The sequence below is a fragment of the Nesoenas mayeri genome (genome assembly GCF_963082525.1).
Source record: "Nesoenas mayeri genome assembly, chromosome: 37".
NCBI lineage: Eukaryota > Metazoa > Chordata > Aves > Columbiformes > Columbidae > Nesoenas > Nesoenas mayeri.
Window position 1 is genome coordinate 13711 of NC_137578.1, and position 25093 is coordinate 38803.

At 63.9% G+C, this 25093-nt stretch overlaps 1 protein-coding gene across 1 annotated transcript; it reads left to right on the forward strand.

The window, feature by feature from the left end:
- Nucleotides 1–1030: 1030 nt before the first annotated feature.
- On the forward strand, nt 1031–24785 carry LOC308051321 (reticulon-3-like; the record flags this gene model as incomplete). Its single annotated transcript, XM_080361695.1, has 10 exons — nt 1031–1061; nt 4343–4387; nt 4505–4854; nt 6269–6323; nt 11425–11635; nt 20408–20543; nt 22209–22278; nt 23307–23353; nt 24582–24640; nt 24743–24785. The coding sequence occupies 10 exons, from the start codon at nt 1031–1033 to the stop codon at nt 24783–24785; spliced, it is 1047 nt and encodes a 348-aa protein (XP_080217821.1).
- Between the last annotated feature and the right edge of the window lie 308 nt (nt 24786–25093).

Consider the following 25093-nt stretch of genomic DNA (forward strand, 5'->3'; position numbering starts at 1 on the left):
CGGTACCCGTTCCCAGTGCCCGGTACCGGTTCCTAGTGCCCGGTACCCATTACCGGTGCCGCTTCCCAGTGCCCGATACCTATTACCGGTACCGGTTCCCAGTGCCCGGTACCCATTACCGGTGCCGCTTCCCAGTGCCCAGTACCGGTTCCCAGTGCCCGGTACCTATTAACCGGTACCGGTTCCCAGTTCCCAGTACCCGTTCCCAGTGCCCGGTACCGGTTCCCAGTGCCCGGTACCTATTACCGGTACCGGTTCCCAATGCCCGGTACCCATTACCGGTGCCGCTTCCCAGTGCCCGGTACCCCGTGCCAGTCCCCGGTGCCGATGCCGGTTCCCGGTGCCCTGTATCGGTTCCCGGTGCCGGTTCCCCGGTGTCGGTGCCAGTTCCCAGTGCCTGGTCCCCATTCCCGGTGCTGGTGTCGGTTCCTGGTGCCGGTTCCCCGGTGTCGGTGCCGGTTCCCAGTGCCCGGTACCCATTGCCGGTGCCCGGTCCCCATTCCCGGTGCTGGTGTCGGTTCCCGGTGCCGGTTCCCTGGTGTCGGTGCCGGTTCCCAGTGCCCGGTACCCATTCCCGGTGCCCGGTACCCATTCCCGGTGCTGGTATCGATTGCCGGTGCCGGTTCCCCGGTGTCGGTGCCAGTTCCCAGTGCCCGGTACCCATTGCCGGTGCTGGTGTCGGTTCCCGGTGCCTGTTCCTCCGTGTCGGTACCAATTCCCAGTGCCCGGTACCCATTCCCGGTGCCATGTGTCGGTACCCAGTGCCCGTTCCCAGCGCCGGTTCCCCGCTTTACGGAGCCAATTCCCAGCACCCGGTACCTACACCCAGTACCCGGTGCCGGTTCCCGGTCCCCGGTTCCCATCTCCCCGGTCTGGCCCCGCCCCCGGCCCCGCCCCCGGCCCCGCCCTCTCCGCCGCCGCCGCCGCCGCCCTTTGTCCGCCGCCGCGGGCCCCGCAATGGCCCCGCGGTGATGCGGATACCGGGACCGGGCGGAACCGGGAGCCCCATGCGGGGGCCGCCGCCGCCGCCATGGGGCAGGTCCTGGGCTTCGCCCACTGCAGTACGGACCGGTACCGGGAACCGGGAGGGGAGGCGGAGGCAACGGGAGAGGCCCGGGGATGGGGGGAGAGGGGAGGGTGGGGTAACGGGGATGGGGGAACCGGGGGATAACGGGGATGGGGGAAGCGGGTGGTACCCGGGATGGGGATAACGGGGATGGGGATACCGGGGGATAACGGGGATGGGGGTACCAGGGGATAATGGGGATGGGGGAACCGGGGGATAACGGGGATGGGGGAACCGGGGATAACGGGGATGGGGGAAGCGGGTGGTACCCGGGATGGGGATAACGGGGATGGGGATACCGGGGGATAACGGGGACGGGGGTACTGATGGGTACCGGGGGATAACGGGGATGGGGACACCGGGTGGTACCGGGGATGGGGATAATGGGGATGGGGGTACCGGGTGATAATGGGGATGGGGGTACCGGGTGGTACCGGGGATGGGAATAACGGGGATGGGGGTACCGGAGGATAACGGGGATGGGGGTACCAGGGGATAATGGGGATGGGGGAACCGGGGGATAACGGGGATGGGGGAACCGGGGATAACGGGGATGGGGATAACGGGGATGGGGGTACCGGGGGACAACGGGGATGGGGTTACCAGGGGATAATGGGGATGGGGGAACCGGGGGATAACGGGGATGGGGGTACCGGGGGATAACGGGGATGAGGATAACGGGGATGGGGGTACCGGGGGATAACGGGGATGGGGGTACCAGGGGATAATGGGGATGGGGGTACTGGGGGATAACGGGGATGGGGGTACTGGGGGATAATGGGATTGGGGGTACCGGGTGGTACCGGGGATGGGGATAACGGGGATGGGGGTACCGGGGGATAACGGGGATGGGGATAACGGGGAGGGGGGAACCGGGTGGTACCGGGGATGGGGATAACGGGGATGGGGGAACCGGAGGATAACGGGGATGGGGATAACGGGGAGGGGGGAACCGGAGGATAACGGGGATGGGGATAACGGGGAGGGGGGAACCGGGGGATAAAGGGAATGGGGGTACCGGGGGATAACGGGGATGGGGGAACCGGGGGATATAACGGGGATGGGGGAACCGGAGGGTACCAGGAATGGGGGAAGCGGGTCCGGGGGTACCGGAGATGGGGATAATGGGGATGGGGGTACCGGGGGGTAACGGGGATGGGGGTGCCGGGGCCGGAGATAACGGGAGGGACTGGGGTTGGGGACACCGGGGGACAGGGGACACCGGGGGGAGGGGACATCGGGTCAGGGCGTGGCCGGGGGGGGGGGGGCGGGGACACGGACACCGGGCCAGGGCGTGGCCAGGGGGAGGGGACACGTAGGGACACGTGTGTGTCCCCCCCCCACTCTGTCCCTCTGTCCCCGTGTCCCCTCTGTCCCCCCCCACCATGTCCCCTCTGTCCCCCCCCCCATGTCCCCTCTGTCCCCATGTCCCCTGTGTCCCCATGTCCCCTCTGTCCCCCCCAATGTCCCCTCTGTCCCCATGTCCCCTCTGTCCCCCCTCCCATGTCCCCTCTGTCCCCCTCATGTCCCCTCTGTCCCTATGTCCCCTCTGTCCCCATGTCCCCCCTGTCCCCTGTGTCCCCATGTCCCCTCTGTCCCCCCCCATGTCCCCTGTGTCCCCATGTCCCCTCTGTCCCCCCCCATGTCCCCTCTGTCCCCATATCCCCTCTGTCCCCCCCATGTCCCCTCTGTCCCCCAAAATGTCCCCTCTGTCCCCATGTCCCCTCTGTCCCCCCACAATGTCCCCTCTGTCCCCATGTCCCCTCTGTTCCCCCCATGTCCCCTCTGTCCCCATGTCCCCTCTGTCCCCCCCATGTCCCTTCTGTCCCCTCCAATGTCCCCTCTGTCCCCATGTCCCCCCTGTCCCCATGTCCCCCCTGTCCTCATGTCCCCTGTGTCCCCATGTCCCCTCTGTCCCCCACAATGTCCCCTCTGTCCCCATGTCCCCTGTGTCCCCATGTCCCCTCTGTCCCCCCCAATGTCCCCTCTGTCCCCATGTCCCCTCTGTCCCCCCCATGTCCCCTCTGTCCCCCCCCATGTCCCCTCTGTCCCCCCCCCATGTCCCCCCCTCATGTCCCCTCTGTCCCCATGTCCCCCCTGTCCCCATGTCCCCTCTGTCCCCCCCCCATGTCCCCCCCCCACGTCCCCTCTGTCCTCATGTCCCCTCTGTCCCCCACAATGTCCCCTCTGTCCCCCCCAATGTCCCCTGTGTCCCCATGTCCCCCCTGTCTCCATGTCCCCTCTGTTCCCCCCCACAATGTCCCCTCTGTCCCCCCCCCATGTCCCCCCCCCATGTCCCCTCTGTCCCCCCCCATGTCCCCTCTGTCCCCATGTCCCCTGTATCCCCCTCCATGTCCCCTCTGTCCCTATGTCCCCTGTGTCCCCATGTCCCCTCTGTCCCCCCCAATGTCCCCTCTGTCCCCATGTCCCCTCTGTCCCCCCCATGTCCCCTCTGTCCCCCCCATGTCCCCTCTGTCCCCCCCCATGTCCCCCCCCCATGTCCCCTCTGTCCCCATGTCCCCCCTGTCCCCATGTCCCCTCTGTCCCCCCCATGTCCCCTCTGTCCCCCAAAATGTCCCCTCTGTCCCCATGTCCCCTCTGTCCCCCCCCAATGTCCCCTCTGTCCCCATGTCCCCTCTGTTCCCCCCATGTCCCCTCTGTCCCCATGTCCCCTCTGTCCCCCCCATGTCCCCTCTGTCCCCCACAATGTCCCCTCTGTCCCCATGTCCCCTCTGTCCCCATGTCCCCCCTGTCCTCATGTCCCCCCTGTCCTCATGTCCCCTGTGTCCCCATGTCCCCTCTGTCCCCATGTCCCCTCTGTCCCCATGTCCCCCCTGTATCCATGTCCCCTCTGTCCCCATGTCCCCTCTGTCCCCATGTCCCCCCTGTCCCCATGTCCCCCTTGTCCTCATGTCCCCTGTGTCCCCATGTCCCCTCTGTCCCCCACAATGTCCCCTCTGTCCCCCTCCATGTCCCCTCTGTCCCTATGTCCCCTGTGTACCCCCCCATGTCCCCTCTGTCCCCCCCATGTCCCCTCTGTCCCCCACAATGTCCCCTCTGTCCGCCCCCATGTCCCCCCCCAATGTCCCCTCTGTCCCCATGTCCCCTCTGTCCCCCCCCACAATGTCCCCTCTGTCCCTCCCCCATGTCCCCCCTCCATGTCCCCTCTGTCCCCCGCCATGTCCCCTCTGTCCCCATGTCCCCTGTATCCCCCCCATGTCCCCTCTGTCCCTATGTCCCCTGTGTCCCCATGTCCCCTCTGTCCCCCCCCCCCAGAAGAAGCTCCATCCACGGCCTCCACCACCCCGGACTCCACGGAGGGTAAGTGGGACCCCCCCCCCCCCCCCATTTTGGGGACATGGGGGGGGGGGGGGGGGTGTCCCTCAGCCCCCCCCATGACCCCCCCCCAAAAACATCCCCCCCCCCCCCCCCCAAAAGGTGACAACGAGGAGCCGGATTTCTCAGAACTGGGGGGGTCACTGGACCCCCCCGAGGAGGAAGAAGAGGATGAGGATGAAGCCGGGGGGGACACAACGGGGGGGCCCGGACTTTGGGGACCCCCCCGGGAACTCACTTTCTCTTATATCGCTTTTAAAGGGGGGGGGACACCCCGACGTCGGGGGCGCCCCCCCCCTCAATCCCGCTTGAATTCGGGGTCCCCCCGGAAATCGGAGCTGCCCCCCCCACCAATCAGGACCCCCCCAAAACGGCCCGAGGAACCTCCGCCCCCCCCCCACGGGGGGGAGCTGGAAATGGGGGGGGGGCTGTTGGATTGGGGGGGGCCGGAAGTTGAGGAGCCCCCCATGAGGATGGGTATGGGGGGGGGGGGCACATTGGGGTGATGGGGGAACCCAGAGGGGGGGTATTTGGGGGGGGGGGGGGTTTGGGGGTCCCAGGGGGAGTTGGGACCAATGGGGGGACACGAGGGGGGGGGACAATTGGGGGGTCGGGACCAATGGGGGGGCACGGGGTGGGGGGGAACCAATGGGGGGGCCTGGGGGGGCGGGGACAACTGGGGGCGAGACCAATGGGGTGACACGGGGGGGGGGAACAACTGGGGGCGGGACCAATGGGGGGTCCCGGGGGGGGGTCGACCAATGGGGGGGCCTGGGGGGGCGAGGACAATTGGGGGGTCGGGATCAATGGGGGGACACGGGGGGGGGGACAATTAGGGGGTGGGGACCAATGGGGGGACACGTAGAGGGCGGGGACAATTGGGGGCGGGACCAATGGGGGGACACGGGGGGGGCGGGGACAACTGGGGGCGGGACCAATGGGGGGGCCCGGGGTGGGGGGGGAACTAATGGGGGGGCCCAGGGGGGCGGGGACAACTGGGGGCGGGACCAATGGGGGGACACGGGGGGGGGACAATTAGGGGGTGGGGACCAATGGGGGGACACGGGGGGTCGGGACAATTGGGGGCGGGACCAATGGGGGGACACGAGGGGGGGGGACAACTGGGGGCGGGACCAATGGGGGGGCCCGGGGGGGGCGGGGACAACTGGGGGGTCGGGACCAATGGGGGGAAGGGGGGGGCGGGGACAACTGGGGGCAGGACCAATGGGGGGAACGGGGGGGGCGGGGACAACTGAGGGCGGGACCAATGGGGGGGCCCGGGGGGGGCGGGGACAACGGGGGGCGGGACCAATGGGGGGACACGGGGGGGGGGAAAATTAGGGGTCGGGACCAATGAGGGGACACGGGGGGGGGGGACAATTAAGGGGTCGGGACCAATGGGGGGACACGGCGGGGGGGGACAACTAGGGGCGGGACCAATGGGGGGACACGGGGGGGGGGACACACAATTAGGGGGTCGGGACCAATGGGGGGATACGGGGTGGGGGACAATTGGGGGGTCGGGACCAATGGGGGGAAGGGGGGGGCGGGGACAACTGGGGGCGGGACCAATGGGGGGACACGGGGGGGGCGGGGACAATTGGGGGGTCGGGACCAATGGGGGGACACGGAGGGGGGGGGGGGACAATTGAGGGGTCGGGACCAATAGGGGGGTGCCCCACAGGGACCAATGGGGGGACCCAGGGAGGGGGTTGGGGACAATGGGGGGACCTCGGGGGTTCGGGGACAACAGGGGGGTCCCCAAGTATCCCCTGACCCCCCCATTCCCCCTGTGACCCCGCAGGGCCAACCCCCCCGCCCACTCCACCCCCCGCGCCCCCCCTGGCCCCCCCCAAAATCCCGGAGCCTCCCCCAGCTCCTCCCGACCAATCAGCGAGCTCGCCGGGAGCTGATGGATGGGGTAAGCGACCAATCAGGAGTCTCGGGGACGTTGCGGGGGGGTGGGGACAGGTGGCGGGGGGGGGGGGGTCCGGTTGCAGGGTGGACCCAGGCGTCCGGGCGGGATTGGCGGTTAAAAATAGGGGTGACCCCCCCCCCCCACCCAATGTGTCCCCCCCCCCCTTCCCAGCAGCACCCGCGGGAGCCATGGAGGGGACAGGTGGGTGCGGGGGGCACTGGGAGGTACTGGGAGGTATTGGGGGGGGATACTGGGAGGTACTGGGAGGTACTGGGAGGTATTGGGAAGCACTGGGGGTTATACAGGAAGATACTGGAGAGGATACTGGGGGCACTGGGGTGGATACTGGGAGACACTGGGGTCGATACTGGGGGTCAGTGGGAGATACTGGGAGGCACTGGGGTGGATACTGGGAGGCACTGGGGTGGATACTGGGGGCACTGGGGGGGATACTGGGGGGCACTAGGGGGGATACTGGGGGGCACTGGGGTGGATACTGGGAGGCATTGGGGTGGATACTGGGAGGCATTGGGAAGTACTGGGTGGATACTGGGAGACACTGGGGTGGATACTGGGGGTCAGTGGGAGATACTGGGAAGCACTGGGGTGGATACTGGGAGATACTGGGGTGGATACTGGGAGATACTGGGTTGAATACTGGGAGATACTGGGTTGAATACTGGGAGGCATTGGGAAGCACTGGGGTGAATACTGGGAGGCAATGGAGAGGATACTGGAGGCACTGGGGTGGATACTGGGAGGAACTGGGGGGGATACTGGGGGGCACTGGGGTGGATACTGGGAGGCACTGGGGGGTATACTGGGGGGCACTGGGGTGGATACTGGGAGGCATTGGGAAGTACTGGGTGGATACTGGGAGACACTGGGGTGGATACTGGGGGTCAGTGGGAGATACTGGGAAGCACTGGGGTGGATACTGGGAGATACTGGGGTGGATACTGGGGGCACTGGGGTGGATACTGGGGGCACTGGGGGGGATACTGGGAGATACTGGGTTGAATACTGGGAGGCATTGGGAAGCACTGGGGTGAATACTGGGAGCCATTGGGAAGTACTGGGGTGGATACTGGGAGGCAATGGAGAGAATACTGGAGGCACTGGGGGGCACTGGGGGGGTACTGGGGGCACTGGAGGTGGATACTGGGAGATACTGGGGTGGATACTGGGGGTACTGGGGGGCACTGGGATGCACTGGGAGGCAGTGGTGGGGATACTGGGAGCACCGGTGTCCATACTGGGAGGCACTGGGGTGGATAATGGGGGGCACTGGGGTGGATACTGGGAGGCACTGGGGTGGATACTGGGAGGCACTGGGGTGGATACTGGGAGACACTGAGGTGGATACTGGGAGATACTGGGTTGAATACTGGGAGGCATTGGGAAGCACTGGGGTGAATACTGGGAGGCAATGGAGAGGATACTGGAGGCACTGGGGTGGATACTAGGAGGAACTGGGGGGGATACTGGGAGACACTGGGGTGGATACTGGGAGGCACTGGGCTGGATACTGGGAGGCATTGGGAAGTACAGGGTGGATACTGGGAGACACTGGGGTGGATACTGGGGGTCAGTGGGAGATACTGGGAAGCACTGGAGTGGATACTGGGAGGCCCTGGGGTGGATACTGGGAGGCCCTAGGGTGGATACTGGGGGCACTAGGGGGGATACTGGGAGATACTGGGTTGAATACTGGGAGGCATTGGGAAGCACTGGGGTGAATACTGGGAGCCATTGGAAAGTACTGGGTGGATACTGGGAGGCAATGGAGAGGATACTGGAGGCACTGGGGGGCACTGGGGGGGCTACTGGGAGCACTGGGCTGGATACTGGGAGACACTGAGGTGGATACTGGGAGACACTGGGAGATACCGGGAAGCACTGGAGGGTATACTAGGAAGCACTGGGGTGGATACTGGGTGTACTGGGGTGGATACTGGGAGACACTGGGGTGTATACTGGGGTCACTGGGGGCGATACTGGGGCTACTGGAGGGCATTGGGAAGTACTGGGAACTACTGGGGTGGATACTGGGAGGCACTGGGAGATACTGGGAGCACTGGGGTGGCTACTGGGAGCACTGGGGTGACCACTGGGAGCACTGGTGTCCCCGCAGTGTGGCGGCTGCTGTACTGGGAGTTGCCGGGGCGTTCGGCGCTGGTGCTGCTGGGGACACTGGGGACGCTGGGGGGGACACTGGGAGACACTGGGGTGGATGCTGGGATGCACTGGGGAGGGTAATGGGGGGCACTGGGATGCACTGGGAGGCACTGGGGGGGATACTGGGAGACACTGGGGTAGATACTGGGGGACACTGGGATGCACTGGGCTGGATACTGGGAAGCACTAGGATGGATATTGGGGTGGATACTGGGGGTACTGGGGGGCACTGGGACGCACTGGGGTGGATACTGGGAGACTCTGGGGTGGATACTGGGGGCACTGGGGTGGATACTGGGGGCACTGGGGTGGATACTGGGAGACACTGGGGTGGATACTGGGGGCACTGAGATGCACTGGGAAGCACTGGGGTGGATACTGGGAGATACTGGGATGGATACTGGGAGACACTGGGGTGGACACTGGGGCTACTGGAGTGGATACTGGGAGACACTGGGATGGATACTGGGGACACTGGGGTGGATACTGGGAGACACTGGGAGATACCGGGAAGCACTGGGGTGGATACTGGGAGACACTGGAATGGATACTGGGGGCACTGGGAGACACTGAGATGCGCTGGGAAGCACTGGGGTGGATACTGGGAACACTGGGGTGGATACTGGGGGGTACCAGAGGGCACTAGGAGGCACTGGGGTGGATACTGGGAGATACTGGGGTGGATACTGGGAGACATTGGGGTGGATACTGAGGGCACTGGGATGCACTGGGAGGTGCTGGGGTGGATACCGGGGGCACTGGGAGATACTGGGAGGCACTGGGGTAGATACTGGGAGGCACTGGGGTGGATACTGGGAGACACTGGGAGATACCAGGAAGCACTGGGGTGGATACTGGGAGGCACTGGGAGACACTGGGAGCACTGGGGTGGACACTGGGAGCACTGGGGTGGACACTGGGAGGCACTGGGGGGGATACTGGGAGGCACTGAGATGCACTGGGAAGCACTGGGGTGGATACTGGGAGGCACTGGGAAGTACTGGGTGGATACTGGAGACACTGGGAGGCACTGGGGGGGATACTGGGAGGCACTGGGAAGTACTGGGTGGATACTGGAGACACTGGGAGCACTGGGGGGTACACTGGGTGATACTGGGAGCACTGGTGTCTCCGCAGTGTGGCGGCTGCTGTACTGGGAGGCGCTGGGGCGGTCGGCGCTGGTGCTGCTGGGGACACTGGGGACGCTGGGGTGGATACTGGGAGACACTGGGGTGGATACTGGGAAACACTGGGGTGGATACTGGGAGATACTGGGTTGAATACTGGGAGGCATTGGGAAGCACTGGGGTGAATACTGGGAGGCACTGGAAAGTACTGGGTGGATACTGGGAGGCACTGGAGAGGATATTGGAGGCACTGGGGGGCACTGGGCGGGGTACTAGGGGCACTGGAGGTGGATACTGGGAGATACTGGGGTGGATACTGGGGGTACTGGGGGCACTGGGATGCACTGGGAGGCAGTGACGGGGATACTGGGAGCACCAGTGTCCATACTGGGGGGCACTGGGGTGGATACTGGGGGACACTGGGGTGGATACTGGGAGATACTGGGGTGGATACTGGGAGGCACTGGGGTGGATACTGGGAGACACTGAGGTGGATACTGGGAGATACTGGGGTGAATACTGGGAGGCATTGGGAAGCACTGGGGTGAATACTGGGAGGCAATGGAGAGGATACTGGAGGCACTGGGTTGGATACTGGGAGGCACTGGGGGGTATACTGGGGGGCACTGGGGTGGATACTGGGAGGCATTGGGAAGTACAGGGTGGATACTGGGAGACACTGGGGTGGATACTGGGAGACACTGGGAGACACTGGAGTGGATACTGGAGGTACTGGGGTGGCTACTGGGATGTACTGGGAGACACTGGAGTGGATACTGGGGGTACTGGGAGCACTGGGGTGGCTACTGGGAGCACTGGGGTGGCCACTGGGAGCACTGGTGTCCCCGCAGTGTGGCGGCTGCTGTACTGGGAGGCGCCGGGGCGGTCGGCGCTGGTGCTGCTGGGGACACTGGGAGACACTGGGGTGGATGCTGGGAGATACTGGGGTGGATACTGGGAAACACTGGGGTGGATACTGGGAGATACTGGGTTGAATACTGAGAGGCATTGGGAAGCACTGGGGTGAATACTGGGAGGCACTGGAAAGTACTGGGTGGATATTGGGAGGCACTGGAGAGGATACTGGAGGCACTGGGGGGCACTGGGGGGGGTACTGGGGGCACTGGAGGTGGATACTGGGAGATACTGGGGTGGATACTGTGGGTACTGGGGGGCACTGGGATGCACTGGGAGGCAGTGACGGGGATACTGGGAGCACCAGTGTCCATACTAGGAGGCACTGGGGTGGATACTGGGGGACACTGGGGTGGATACTGGGAGATACTGGGGTGGATACTGGGAGGCACTGGGGTGGATACTGGGAGACACTGAGGTGGATACTGGGAGATACTGGGGTGAATACTGGGAGGCATTGGGAAGCACTGGGGTGAATACTGGGAGGCAATGGAGAGGATACTGGAGGCACTGGGTTGGATACTGGGAGGCACTGGGGGGTATACTGGGGGGCACTGGGGTGGATACTGGGAGGCATTGGGAAGTACAGGGTGGATACTGGGAGACACTGGGGTGGATACTGGGAGACACTGGGAGACACTGGAGTGGATACTGGAGGTACTGGGGTGGCTACTGGGATGTACTGGGAGACACTGGAGTGGATACTGGGGGTACTGGGAGCACTGGGGTGGCTACTGGGAGCACTGGGGTGGCCACTGGGAGCACTGGTGTCCCCGCAGTGTGGCGGCTGCTGTACTGGGAGTCGCCGGGGCGTTCGGCGCTGGTGCTGCTGGGGACACTGGGGATGCTGGGGGGGACACTGGGAGACACTGGTGTCCCCGCAGTGTGGCGGCTGCTGTACTGGGAGTCGCCGGGGCGGTCGGCGCTGGTGCTGCTGGGGACACTGGGGACACTGGGCTGCCTGGCGCGGTTCAGCGCGGTGGCCGTGCTGGCGCACGCGGCGCTGGCGGTGCTGGCCGTCACCGGCTCCCTGCGCCTGCGCCGCGTCACCCTGCGCGCCCTGCGGAGACACCCGCCCCCCGGACAGCCCTGCCCGTGAGTCACCGTGGGGAACGCGCTGGGGGGGTGTTGTCACCCAATGGGGTGACACTGTGAGTCAATTGGGGGGTGACATGCCTGGGATTGTTGTAACCCAATGGGGTGTACTTGTCATTCAATGGGGTGATACGTGGGGGAGACTCCTGGGGTGACACTGTCATCCAATGGGGTGACACATAGGGGAGACTCCTGGGATGTCACTGTCACCCAATGAGGTGTCACTGTCACCCAATGGGGTGTCACTGTCACCCAAGGGGGTGACACTTGGGGGAGACTCCTGGGGTGTCACTGTCACCCAGTGAGGTGTCACTGTCACCCAATGGGGTGTAACTGTCGCCCAATGGGGTGACATGTGGAGGAGATTCCTGGGGTGTCACTGTCACCCAATGGGGTGTACCTGTCACCCAAGGGGGGTGACACTTGGGGGAGACTCCTGGGGTGTCACTGTCACCCAATGGGGTGACACATGGGGGACAGTGCAGGGGGGCATTGTCACCCAATGGGGGTGACACGTGGGATGTCACTGTCACCCAATGGGGTGTACCTGTCACCCAATGGGGTGACACATGGGGTGTCACTGTCACCCAATGGGGTGTACCTGTCATGCAATGGGGTGTCATGTGGGATGTCACTGTCACCCAATGGGATGTCACTGTCACCCAATGGGGGTTGACATGCCTGGGATGTCACTGTCACCCAATGGGGTGTAACTGTCATCCAATGGGGTGACACATGGGGGAGACTCCTGGGATGTCACTGTCACTCAATGGGGGTTGACACGTCTGGGATGTCACTGTCACCCAATGGGGTGTCACTGTCATCCAATGGGGTGACACATGGGGGACAGTGCGCGGGATGGCGTTGTCACCCAATGGGGGTGACACGTGGGATGTCACTGTCACTCAGTGGGGTGACATGTGGGGTAGACTCCTGGGGTGTCACTGTCACCCAATGGGGTGACACGTCTGGGGTGTCACTGTCAGTCAATTGGGAGAGTGACACGCCTGGGATCGTTGTAACCCAGTGGGGTGTAACTGTCACCCAATGGGGTGACACGTGGGAGACAGTGCAGCGGGGTGGCATTGTCACCCAATGGGGGTGACACGTGGGATGTCACTGTCACCCAATGGGGTGTAACTGTCGCCCAATGGGGTGACACGTGGGGGAGACTCCTGGGGTGTCACTGTCACCCAGTGGGGTGTCACTGTCACCCAGTGGGGTGTCATGTGGGATGTCACTGTCACCCAAGGGGGTGTCACTGTCACCCAATGGGGTGTACTTGTCATTCAATGGGGTGACATGTAAGGGAGACTCCTGGGGTGTCACTGTCGCCCAATGGGGTGACACTGTCATCCAATGGGGTGTCACTGTCGCCCAGTGGGGTGACACGTGGGGGAGACTCCTGGGATGTCACTGTCACCTAATGGGGTGTACCTGTCATCCAATGGGGTGACACATGGGGGACAGTGCAGGAGGGCATTGTCACCCAATGGGGTGACACATAGGATGTCACTGTCACCCAATGGGGTGTAACTGTCATGCAATGGGGTGACACGTGGGGGAGACTCCTGGGGTGTCACTGTCACCCAAGGGAGTGTCACTGTCACCCAATGGGGTGTAACTGTCATCCAATGGGGTGACATGTGGGGGAGACTCCTGGGGTGTCACTGTCACCCAATGGGGTGTACCTGTCACCCAAGGGGGTGACACTTGGGGGAGACTCCTGGGGTGTCACTGTCACCCAATGGGGTGACACATGGGGGACAGTGCAGGGGGGCATTGTCACCCAATGGGGGTGACACGTGGGATGTCACTGTCACCCAATGGGGTGTACCTGTCACCCAATGGGGTGACACATGGGATGTCACTGTCACCCAATGGGGTGTACCTGTCATGCAATGGGGTGTCATGTGGGATGTCACTGTCACCCAATGGGATGTCACTGTCACCCAATGGGGGTTGACACGCCTGGGATGTCACTGTCACCCAATGGGGTGTAACTGTCATCCAATGGGGTGACACATGGGGGAGACTCCTGGGATGTCACTGTCACTCAATGGGGGTTGACACGTCTGGGATGTCACTGTCACCCAATGGGGTGTCACTGTCATCCAATGGGGTGACACATGGGGGACAGTGCGCGGGATGGCGTTGTCACCCAATGGGGGTGACACGTGGGATGTCACTGTCACCCAATGGGGTGACATGTGGGGTAGACTCCTGGGGTGTCACTGTCACCCAATGGGGTGACACGTCTGGGGTGTCACTGTCAGTCAATTGGGAGGGTGACACGCCTGGGATCGTTGTAACCCAGTGGGGTGTAACTGTCACCCAATGGGGTGACACGTGGGAGACAGTGCAGCGGGGTGGCATTGTCACCCAATGGGGGTGACACGTGGGATGTCACTGTCACCCAATGGGGTGTAACTGTCGCCCAATGGGGTGACATGTGGGGGAGACTCCTGGGGTGTCACTGTCACCCAGTGGGGTGTACCTGTCACCCAGTGGGGTGTCATGTGGGATGTCACTGTCACCCAAGGGGGTGTCACTGTCACCCAATGGGGTGTACTTGTCATCCAATGGGGTGACACGTGGGGGAGACTCCTGGGATGTCACTGTCGCCCAATGGGGTGACACTGTCATCCAATGGGGTGTCACTGTCGCCCAATGGGGTGACACGTGGGGGAGACTCCTGGGGTGTCACTGTCGCCCAATGGGGTGTCACTGTCACCCAATGGGGTGTACTTGTCATTCAATGGGGTGACACGTGGGGGAGACTCCTGGGATGTCACTGTCGCCCAATGGGGTGTCACTGTCACCCAATGGGGTGACACATGGGGGACGGTGCGCGGGGGTGGCATTGTCACCCAATGGGGCTGACACGTGGGATGTCACCATCACTCAATAGGGTGACACGTGGGGGAGACTCCTGGGGTGTCACTGTCACCCAATGGGGTGTCACTGTCACCCAAGGGGGTGTAACTGTCACCCAATGGGGTGACACGTGGGGGAGACTCCTAGGGTGTCACTGTCACCCAATGGAGTGTCACTGTCACCCAAGGGGGTGTACCTGTCATTCAATGGGGTGACACGTGGGGGAGACTCCTGGGGTGTCACTGTCACCCAGTGGGGTGTCACTGTCACCCAATGGGGTGACACATGGGGGACAGTGCAGGGGGGCATTGTCACCCAATGGGGTGACACATAGGATGTCACTGTCACCCAATGAGGTGTACCTGTCACCCAATGGGGTGACACATGGGGTGTCACTGTCACCCAATGGGGTGCCACTGTCACCCAGTGGGGTGACACGTGGGGGAGACTCTTGGGATGTAACTGTCACCCAATGAGGTGTCACTGTCACCCAATGGGGTGACACTGTCATCCAATGGGGTGACACGTGGGGGACAGTGCAGCGGGAGCATTGTCACCCAATGGGGGTGACACACCTGATATGTCACTGTCACCCAATGGGGTGACACGTGGGGTAGACTCCTGGGGTGTCACTGTCACCCAATGGGGTGACACGTCTGGGGTGTCACTGTCAGTCAATTGGGAGGGTGACACGCCTGGGATCGTTGTAACCCAGTGGGGTGTAACTGTCACCCAATGGGGTGACACGTGGGAGACAGTGCAGCGGGGTGGCATTGTCACCCAATGGGGGTGACACGTGGGATGTCACCATCACCCAATGGGGTGACATGTTGGGTAGACTCCTGGGGTGTCACTGTCACCCAATGGGGTGTAACTGTCGCCCAATGGGGTGACATGTGGTGGAGACTCCTGGGATGTCACTGTCACCCAATGGGGTGACATGCCTAGGATGTCATTGTAACCCAGTGGGGTGTACCTGTCATCCAGTGGGGTGACACGTGGGGGAGACTCCTGGGGTGTCATTGTCACCCAATGGGGTGTCACTGTTACCCAATGGGGTGACACTGTGAATCAATTGGGGGGTGACATGCCTGGGATCGTTGTAACTCAATGGGGTGTACTTGTCATTCAATGGGGTGACACGTGGGGGAGACTCCTGGGGTGTCACTGTCACCCAATGAGGTGTCACTGTCACCCAATGGGCTGTCACTGTCACCCAAGGGAGTGACACTTGGGGGAGACTCCTGGGGTGTCACTGTCACCCAAGGGGGTGTCACTGTCACCCAATGGGGTGTAACTGTCGCCCAATGGGGTGACGTGTGGGGGAGACTCCTGGGGTGTCACTGTCACCTAATGGGGTGTACCTGTCATCCAATGGGGTGACACATGGGGGACAGTGCAGGGGGGCATTGTCACCCAATGGGGTGACACATAGGATGTCACTGTCACCCAATGGGGTGTAACTGTCATGCAATGGGGTGACACGTGGGGGAGACTCCTGGGGTGTCATTGTCACCCAAGGGGGTGTCACTGTCACCCAATGGGGTGTAACTGTCATCCAATGGGGTGACATGTGGGGGAGACTCCTGGGGTGTCACTGTCATCCAGTGGGGTGACACTGTCATCCAATGGGGTGACACATAGGGGAAACTCCTGGGGTGTCACTGTCACCCAATGGGGTGTACCTGTCACCCAATGGGGTGACACATGGGGTGTCACTGTCACCCAATGGGGTGTACCTGTCATGCAATGGGGTGACATGTAGGATGTCACTGTCACCCAATGGGGTGTATCTGTCACCCAGTGGGGTGTCATGTGGGATGTCACTGTCACCCAATGGGGTGTCACTGTCACCCAATGGGGTGACATGTGGGATGGGCTCCCCCCCATGCCCCTATGTCCCCATGTCCCCAATGTCCCCCCCATGCCCCTGATGTCCCCATGTCCCAAATGTTCCCTCCATGCCCCTAATGTCCCCATGTCCCCAGTGTCCCCCCCATGCCCCTAATGTCCCCATATCCCCAGCATCCCCATGTCCCCAGTGTCCCCATGTCCCCAGTGTCCCCATGTCCCAATGTCCCCCCTCATGTCCCAATGTCCCCCCTCATGTCCCAATGTCCCCCCCCATGTCCCCAGTGTCCCCCATGTCCCCAATGTCCCCCCCCATGCTCCTAATGTCCCCCCCATGACCCCAGTGTCCCCATGTCCCCCATGCCCCTGATGTCCCCATGTCCCCATGTTTCCTCCCCATGTCCCCAATGTCCCCTCCATGCCCCTGGTGTCCCCATGTCCCCAGCATCCCCATGTTCCCAGTGTCCCCCATGCCCCTAATGTCCCCATGTCCCCCCCATGTCCCCGCTGTCCCCATGTCCCCAGCGTCCCCATGTCCTCAGTGTCCCCCATGCTCCTGATATCCCCATGTCCCCCCCATGTCCCTATGTCCCCCCCATGCCCCAAGTGTCCCCCCCCCACCTCTGATGTCCCCATGTCCTCAGTGTCCCCCATGCCCCTGATGTCCCCATATCCCCAGCATCCCCATGTCCCCATGTCCCCCCCATGCCCCGATGTCCCCATGTCCCCCCATGTCCCCATGTCCCACCCCATGCCCCGATGTCCCCATGTCCCCCCCATGACCCCAGTGTCCCCCCCCATGCCCCTCATGTCCCCAGTGTCCCCCATGCCCCTCATGTCCCCATGTCCCCCCTATGCCCCTGATGTCCCCATGTCCCCAATATTCCCTCCATGTCCCTAATGTCCCCATGTCCCAATGTCCCCCATGCCCCTGCTGTCCCCATGTCCCCAGCATCCCCATGTCCCCAGTGTCCCCCCAATGCCACTGGTATCCCCATGTCCCCTGTGTCCCCATATCCCCATGTCCCCATGTGCCCCCCATGTCCCCAATGTCCCCCATGCCCCTGATGTCCCCATGTCCCCCCCATGCCCCTGCTGTCCCCAGTGTCCCCATGTCCCAATGTCCCCCACCATGTCCCAATGTCCCCTCCCATGTCCCCAGTGTCCCCCATGTCCCCAGTGTCCCCCCCCATGCCCCTGATGTCCCCATGTTGCCAATATTCCCTCCATGTCCCCATGTTCCCAGTGTCCCCCCAATGCCCCTGGTGTCCCCATGTCCCCAGTGTCCCCATGTCCCCAGTGTCCCCCCCATGCCCCTGATGTCCCTATGTCCTCAATGTCCCCCCCCATGTCCCCAGTGTCCCCAGTGTCCCCCCCATGCCCCTGATGTCCCCAGGTCCCCAATGTCCCCCATGCCCCTAATGTCCCCATGTCCCCCCCATGCCCCCGCTGTCCCCATGTCCCCAGAGTCCCCATGTCCCCAGTGTCCCTCATGCTCCTGATGTCCCCATGTCCCAATGTCCCCCATGCTCCTGATATCCCCATGTCCCCCCCATGTCCCCATGTCCCCCCCATGCCCCAAGTGTCCCCCCCCACCTCTGATGTCCCCATGTCCTCAGTGTCCCCCATGCCCCTGATGTCCCCATATCCCCAGCATCCCCATGTCCCCATGTCCCCCCCATGCCCCGATGTCCCCATGTCCCCCCCATGTCCCCATGTCCCACCCCATGCCCCGATGTCCCCATGTCCCCCCATGTCCCCATGTCCCACCCCATGCCCCGATGTCCCCATGTCCCCCCCATGACCCCAGTGTCCCCCCCATGCCCCTGATGTCCCCATGTCCCCAGTGTCCTCCATGCCCCTCATGTCCCCATGTCCCCATGTCCCCCCCATGCCCCTGATGTCCCCATGTCCCCAATATTCCCTCCATGTCCCTAATGTCCCCATGTCCCAATGTCCCCCATGTCCCCCCCATGCCCCTAATGTCCCCAGGTCCCCAATGTCCCCCATGCTCCTGATATCCCCATGTCCCCCCCATGTCCCTATGTCCCCCCCATGTCCCCATGTCCCCCCCATGCCCCTGATGTCCCCATATCCCCAGCATCCCCATGTCCCCATGTCCCCCCCATGCCCCTGCTGTCCCCATGTCCCCAGCGTCCCCATGTCCCCAGTGTCCCCATGTCCCCTGTGTCCCCATGTCCCCAGTGTCCCCATGTCCCCCCCATGCCCCTGCTGTCCCCATGTCCCCAGCGTCCCCATGTCCCCAGCGTCCCCATGTCCCCTGTGTCCCCATGTCCCCAGTGTCCCCCCCATGCCCCTGATGTCCCCATGTCCCCAAGTCCCCATGTCCCCAGTGTCCCCCTAGCATCCCCATGTCCCCATGTCCCCCCCATGCCCCTGATGTCCCTATGTCCCCAATGTCCCCCCCATGTCCCCAGTGTCCCCATGTCCCAAATATTCCCTCCATGTCCCTAATGTCCCCATATCCCCAGCATCCCCATGTCCCCAATGTCCCCAGTGTCCCCATGCCCCCAGTGTCCCCCATACCCCTGCTGTCCCCATGTCCCAATGTCCCCCATGTCCCCCCCATGCCCCTGATGTCCCCATGTCCCCAGTGTCCCCCATGCTCCTGATGTCCCCATGTCCCCCCCATGTCCCCATGTCCCCCCCCATGTCCCCAGTGTCCCCATGTCCCCATGTCCCCCCCATGCCCCTCATGTCCCCATGTCCCCCCCATGCCCCCGCTGTCCCCATGTCCCCAGAGTCCCCATGTCCTCAGTGTCCCCCATGCTCCTGATGTCCCCATGTCCCAATGTCCCCCATGCTCCTGATATCCCCATGTCCCCCCCATGTCCCTATGTCCCCCCCATGCCCCAAGTGTCCCCCCCCCACCTCTGATGTCCCCATGTCCTCAGTGTCCCCCATGCCCCTGATGTCCCCATATCCCCAGCATCCCCATGTCCCCATGTCCCCCCCATGCCCCGATGTCCCCATGTCCCCCCATGTCCCCATGTCCCACCCCATGCCCCGATGTCCCCATGTCCCCCCCATGACCCCAGTGTCCCCCCCATGCCCCTGATGTCCCCATGTCCCCAGTGTCCTCCATGCCCCTCATGTCCCCATGTCCCCATGTGCCCCCCATGCCCCTGATGTCCCCATGTCCCCAATATTCCCTCCATGTCCCTAATGTCCCCATGTCCCAATGTCCCCCATGTCCCCCCCATGCCCCTAATGTCCCCAGGTCCCCAATGTCCCCCATGCTCCTGATATCCCCATGTCCCCCCCATGTCCCTATGTCCCCCCCATGTCCCCATGTCCCCCCCATGCCCCTGATGTCCCCATATCCCCAGCATCCCCATGTCCCCATGTCCCCCCCATGCCCCTGCTGTCCCCATGTCCCCAGCGTCCCCATGTCCCCTGTGTCCCCATGTCCCCAGTGTCCCCATGTCCCCCCCATGCCCCTGCTGTCCCCATGTCCCCAGCGTCCCCATGTCCCCAGCGTCCCCATGTCCCCAGCGTCCCCATGTCCCCTGTGTCCCCATGTCCCCAGTGTCCCCCCCATGCCCCTGATGTCCCCATGTCCCCAAGTCCCCATGTCCCCAGTGTCCCCCTAGCATCCCCATGTCCCCATGTCCCCCCCATGCCCCTGATGTCCCTATGTCCCCAATGTCCTCCCAGTGTCCCCATGTCCCAAATATTCCCTCCATGTCCCTAATGTCCCCATATCCCCAGCATCCCCATGTCCCCAATGTCCCCAGTGTCCCCATGCCCCCAGTGTCCCCCATACCCCTGCTGTCCCCATGTCCCAATGTCCCCCATGTCCCCCCCATGCCCCTAATGTCCCCAGGTCCCCAATGTCCCCCATGCTCCTGATATCCCCATGTCCCCCCCCGTCCCCATGTCCCCCATGCCCCGATGTCCCCATGTCCCCCTAATGCCCCAATGTCTCCACGTCCCCCCATGTCCCCATGTCCCCCCCATGCCCCGATGTCCCCACGTCCCCCGCCATGTCCCCATGTCCCCACGCGTGTCCCCGTCCCGCAGGGCGCAGGAGGGGCCGGTGGGGCTGAGCCCCGAGCAGCAGCAGCGCTGGGCCCGGCGCCTGGCGCGCCATCTTGTCACCGCCACCCGCACCCTCACCCGCCTCTTCCTGGTCCAGAGCGTCCCCGAGTCCCTCAAGGTGACACTGGGGACGTGGGGACATGGGGGGACATGGGGGGATATGGGGGACACTGGGGACATGGGGGGATATGGGGATGTGGGTACATGGGGACACTGGGGGCATGGGGACATGGGGGGATATGGGGGACATGGGGGGATGTGGGGACATGGGGGACAATGGGGACATTGGGGGATATGGGGGACAATGGGGACATTGGGGGATATGGGGGACATGGGGATGTGGGGACATGGGGGGCATGGGGGACACTGGGGGCATAGGGGGATATGGGGGACACTGGGGACATGGGGGACACTGGGGACATGGGGGACATTGGGGACATGGGGGACATTGGGGACATGGGGGACATGGCGGAGACAGGGGGACACTGGGGACATTGGGGACAAAGGGGACATTGCAGACAACAGGGGCATGGGGGCCACTGGGGGCATTGGGGACATTGGGGACATGGGGGGATATGGGGGGCATGGGGGACACTGGGGACAAGAGGGACATGGGGGACATTGGGGACAACGGGGACATGGGGGGCACTGGGGACAATGGGGACATGGGGGACATTGGGGACATGGGAGGACGGGGGACACTGGGGACATGGGGGACATTGGGGACATGGGGGGACATGGGGGGATATGGGGGACATGGGAACATGGGGGGATATGGGGGGATATGGGGAAGTGGGGGACATGGGGACACTGGGGGCATGGGGGGATATGGGGACATGGGGGGATATGGGGGACATGGGGACACTGGGGAGCATGGGGGGATATGGGGGACACTGGGGACAAGGGGACATGGGGGACATTGGGGACAATGGGGATATTTGGGACATGGGGACACTGGGGACACTGGGGGCATGGGGGGATATGGGGCACACTGGGGACGAGGGGACATGGGGGGATATGGGGGACACTGGGGACATGGGGGGATATGGGGATGTGGGGGACATTGGGGACAATGGGACATGGGGGGATGGGGGACACTGGGGACATGGGGGCATGGGGGGCACTGGGGACACTGGGGGCATTGGGGACATTGGGGACATGGGGGGACGAGGGACACTGGGGACATGGGGGACATTGGGGACATGAGGGATATTGGGGACTTGGGGGGGACAGGGGGACATTGGGGACATGGAGGACATTGGGGATATGGAGGGGACAGGGGCACATTGGGGACATGGGGGACAACGGGGACATTGGGGACAACGAGAACATGGGGGGCACTGGGGACATGGGGGACATTGGGGGACATAGGGGACACTGGGCGCATGGGGACACTGGGGACATCAGAGGTGGGGGGGGGAGACACTGGGGGCATGGGGGGACATGGGGGTCATTGGGGACATGGGGACATCAGGGGTGTGTTGGGGACATTGGGGACATGGGGGGGACAATGGGGACATGGGGGTCATAGGGACATGGGGACACAAGAAGTGTGGGGGGGACAATGGGGACATGGGGGACAATGGGGACACAAGAGGTGTGAGGGGGGACACTGGGGACATGGGGGACACTGGGGTATAGGGGGCACATGGGGACACTGAGGGACATGGGGACAACGTCCTGGGGGGTCTGAGGAGGCTGGTGGCCTTGGGGACAACATTGTGGGGGTGACATTGAGGGTGACATTGAGGGTGACACCGCGGGCGTTGTGTCATTGTCCCAGTTCGCCTTCTTCTTCTACCTGCTGACCTACGTGGGGGCCGTTTGCAACGGGGTGACGCTGCTGGGAGCGGGTAGGGGACAGGGGTGTCACCAAGGGGTGACACCGGCTTGGGGACACGCCGGGAGGGGGACAGGGATGGCACCAAGGGGGTGGCACTGGCTTGGGGACAGTGGTGGCAATGGGAGGTCACCAAGGGGGTGGCATTGGCTTGGGGACAGTGGTGGCACTGCAATGTCACCAAGGGGGTGGCATTGGCTTGGGGACAGTGGTGGCACTGGGAGGGGGACAGGGATGTCACCAAGGGGGTGGCGTCGGCTTGGGGACAGTGGTGGCATTGGGAGGTCACCAAGGGGATGGCATTGGCGTGGGGACAGTGGTGGCATTGGGAGGTCACCAAGGGGGTGGCATTGGCTTGGGGACAGTGGTGGCATTGGGAGGTCACCAAGGGGATGGCATTGGCTTGGGGACAGTGGTGGCAATGGGAGGTCACCAAGGGGGTGGCGTTGGCTTGGGGACAGTGGTGGCACTGGGAGGTCACCAAGGGGGTGGCATTGGCTTGGGGACAGTGGTGGCATTGGGAGGTCACCAAGGGGATGGCATTGGCTTGGGGACAGTGGTGGCACTGGGAGGTCACCAAGGGGGTGGCATTGGCTTGGGGACAGTGGTGGCATTGGGAGGTCACCAAGGGGGTGGCATTGGCTTGGGGACAGTGGTGGCACTGGGAGGTCACCAAGGGGGTGGCGTTGGCTTGGGGACAGTGGTGGCACTGGGATGGCACCAAGGGGTGGCATTGGCTTGGGGACAGTGGTGGCAATGGGAGGTCACCAAGGGGGTGGCATTGGCTTGGGGACAGTGGTGGCATTGGGAGGTCACCAAGGAGATGGCATTGGCTTGGGGACAGTGGTGGCAATGGGAGGTCACCAAGGGGGTGGCGTTGGCTTGGGGACAGTGGTGGCACTGGGATGTCACCAAGGGGGTGGCATTGGCCTGGGGACAGTGGTGGCACTGGGAGGGGACAGGGATGTCACCAAAGGGGTGGCATTGGCTTGGGGACAGTGGTGGCACTGACTTGATGTGACAATGTCACCCCCTGTCCAGGTGTCATCTGCGCATTCACCTTCCCCGTGCTCTACCGGCACTACCAGGTACGGGGACACCTGGGGACATGGGGACACCAGGGGACATGAGGGGACACGGGGACACCAGGGGACATGGGGACACCAGGGGACATGGGGACATGGGGGGCTGGGGACACCAGGGGACATGGGGACATGGGGGCTGGGGACACCAGGGGACATGGGGGCTGGGGACACCAGGGGACACGGGGGGACATGGGGACACCAGGGGACATGGGGGCTGGGGACACCAGGGGACATGGGGACACCAGGGGACATGGGGACACCAGGGGACATGGGGGGACATGGGGGCTGGGGACACCAGGGGACACGGGGGGACACAGGGACACCAGGGGACATGGGGACACCAGGGGACATGGGGGCTGGAGAGGGCTGGGGACACCAGGGGACACACAGGGACACCAGGGGACATGGGGGGACATGGGGGACACAGGGACACCAGGGGACATGGGGACATGGGGGCTGGGGACACCGGGGACATGGGGACACCAGGGGACATGGGGACATGGGGGGCTGGGGACACCAGGGGACATGGGGACATGGGGGCTGGGGACACCAGGGGACACGAGGGGACATGGGGACACCAGGGGACATGGGGACACCAGGGGACATGGGGGCTGGGGACACCAGGGGACATGGGGGCTGGGGACACCGGGGACATGGGGACACCAGGGGACACGGGGGCTAGAGAGGGCTGGGGACACCAGGGGACATGGGGGGACATGGGGGCTGGGGACACCAGGGGACATGGGGGGACACAGGGACACCAGGGGACACGGGGACACCAGGGGACATGGGGGCTGGGGGCACCAGGGGACATGGGGGGACATGGGGGCTGGGGACACCAGGGGACATGGGGGGACACAGGGACACCAGGGGACATGGGGACACCAGGGGACATGGGGACATGGGGGCTGGGGACACCAGGGGACATGGGGGGGCATGGGGGCTGGGGACACCAGGGGACATGGGGGGACACAGGGACACCAGGGGACACGGGGACACCAGGGGACATGGGGGCTGGAGGCACCAGGGGACATGGTGGGACATGGGGACAGTGGGGACACAGGGACACCTGGGGACATGGGGACACCAGGGGACATGGGGGGACACAGGGACACCAGGGGACATGGGGACACCAGGGGACACGGGGGCTGGAGAGTTTGGGGACACCAGGGGACAGGGGGACACAGGATCCCCCCTTTGCCCCCCCCCCATGTCCCCAATTGTCCCCAAGGCCCAGATTGACCAGTACGTGAGTCTGGGAAGAAACCACCTGAGTCACCTCCGAGCCAGGTGAGGGGGGGGACACGGGGGTGACACGGGGGGGACCCAGGCGTCCGGGCTCCCCATGTCACCCCATGTCCCCCCATTGTCACCCTGTGTCCCCCCTCCCAGGTTCAAGGCCAAGCTCCCAAGTGCCAAAGCGAAGCCACAGTGACCCCCACCATGTGTCCCCCCGCCCCGAGGTGACAACCGGGGAGGGGACAATAGTGGGGTCACCCCACGAGTGGGGTCCCCCCCACGTTCATCCCACACACCCCCCCTGCGTGGGGGGGGGACACTTTAATAAAGACTCTTGTGACAAGTGGGGTTGTGAAGGGGACGTGGGGACACTGGGGGGGACATGGGGGGGACATGGGGGGGACGTGGGGGGGACACAGGGGGACGTGGGGGGGACACAGGGGGACGTGGGGGGGGACAAGAGAGGGACATAAGGTGACATGGGGGGACACAGGGTGACATGGG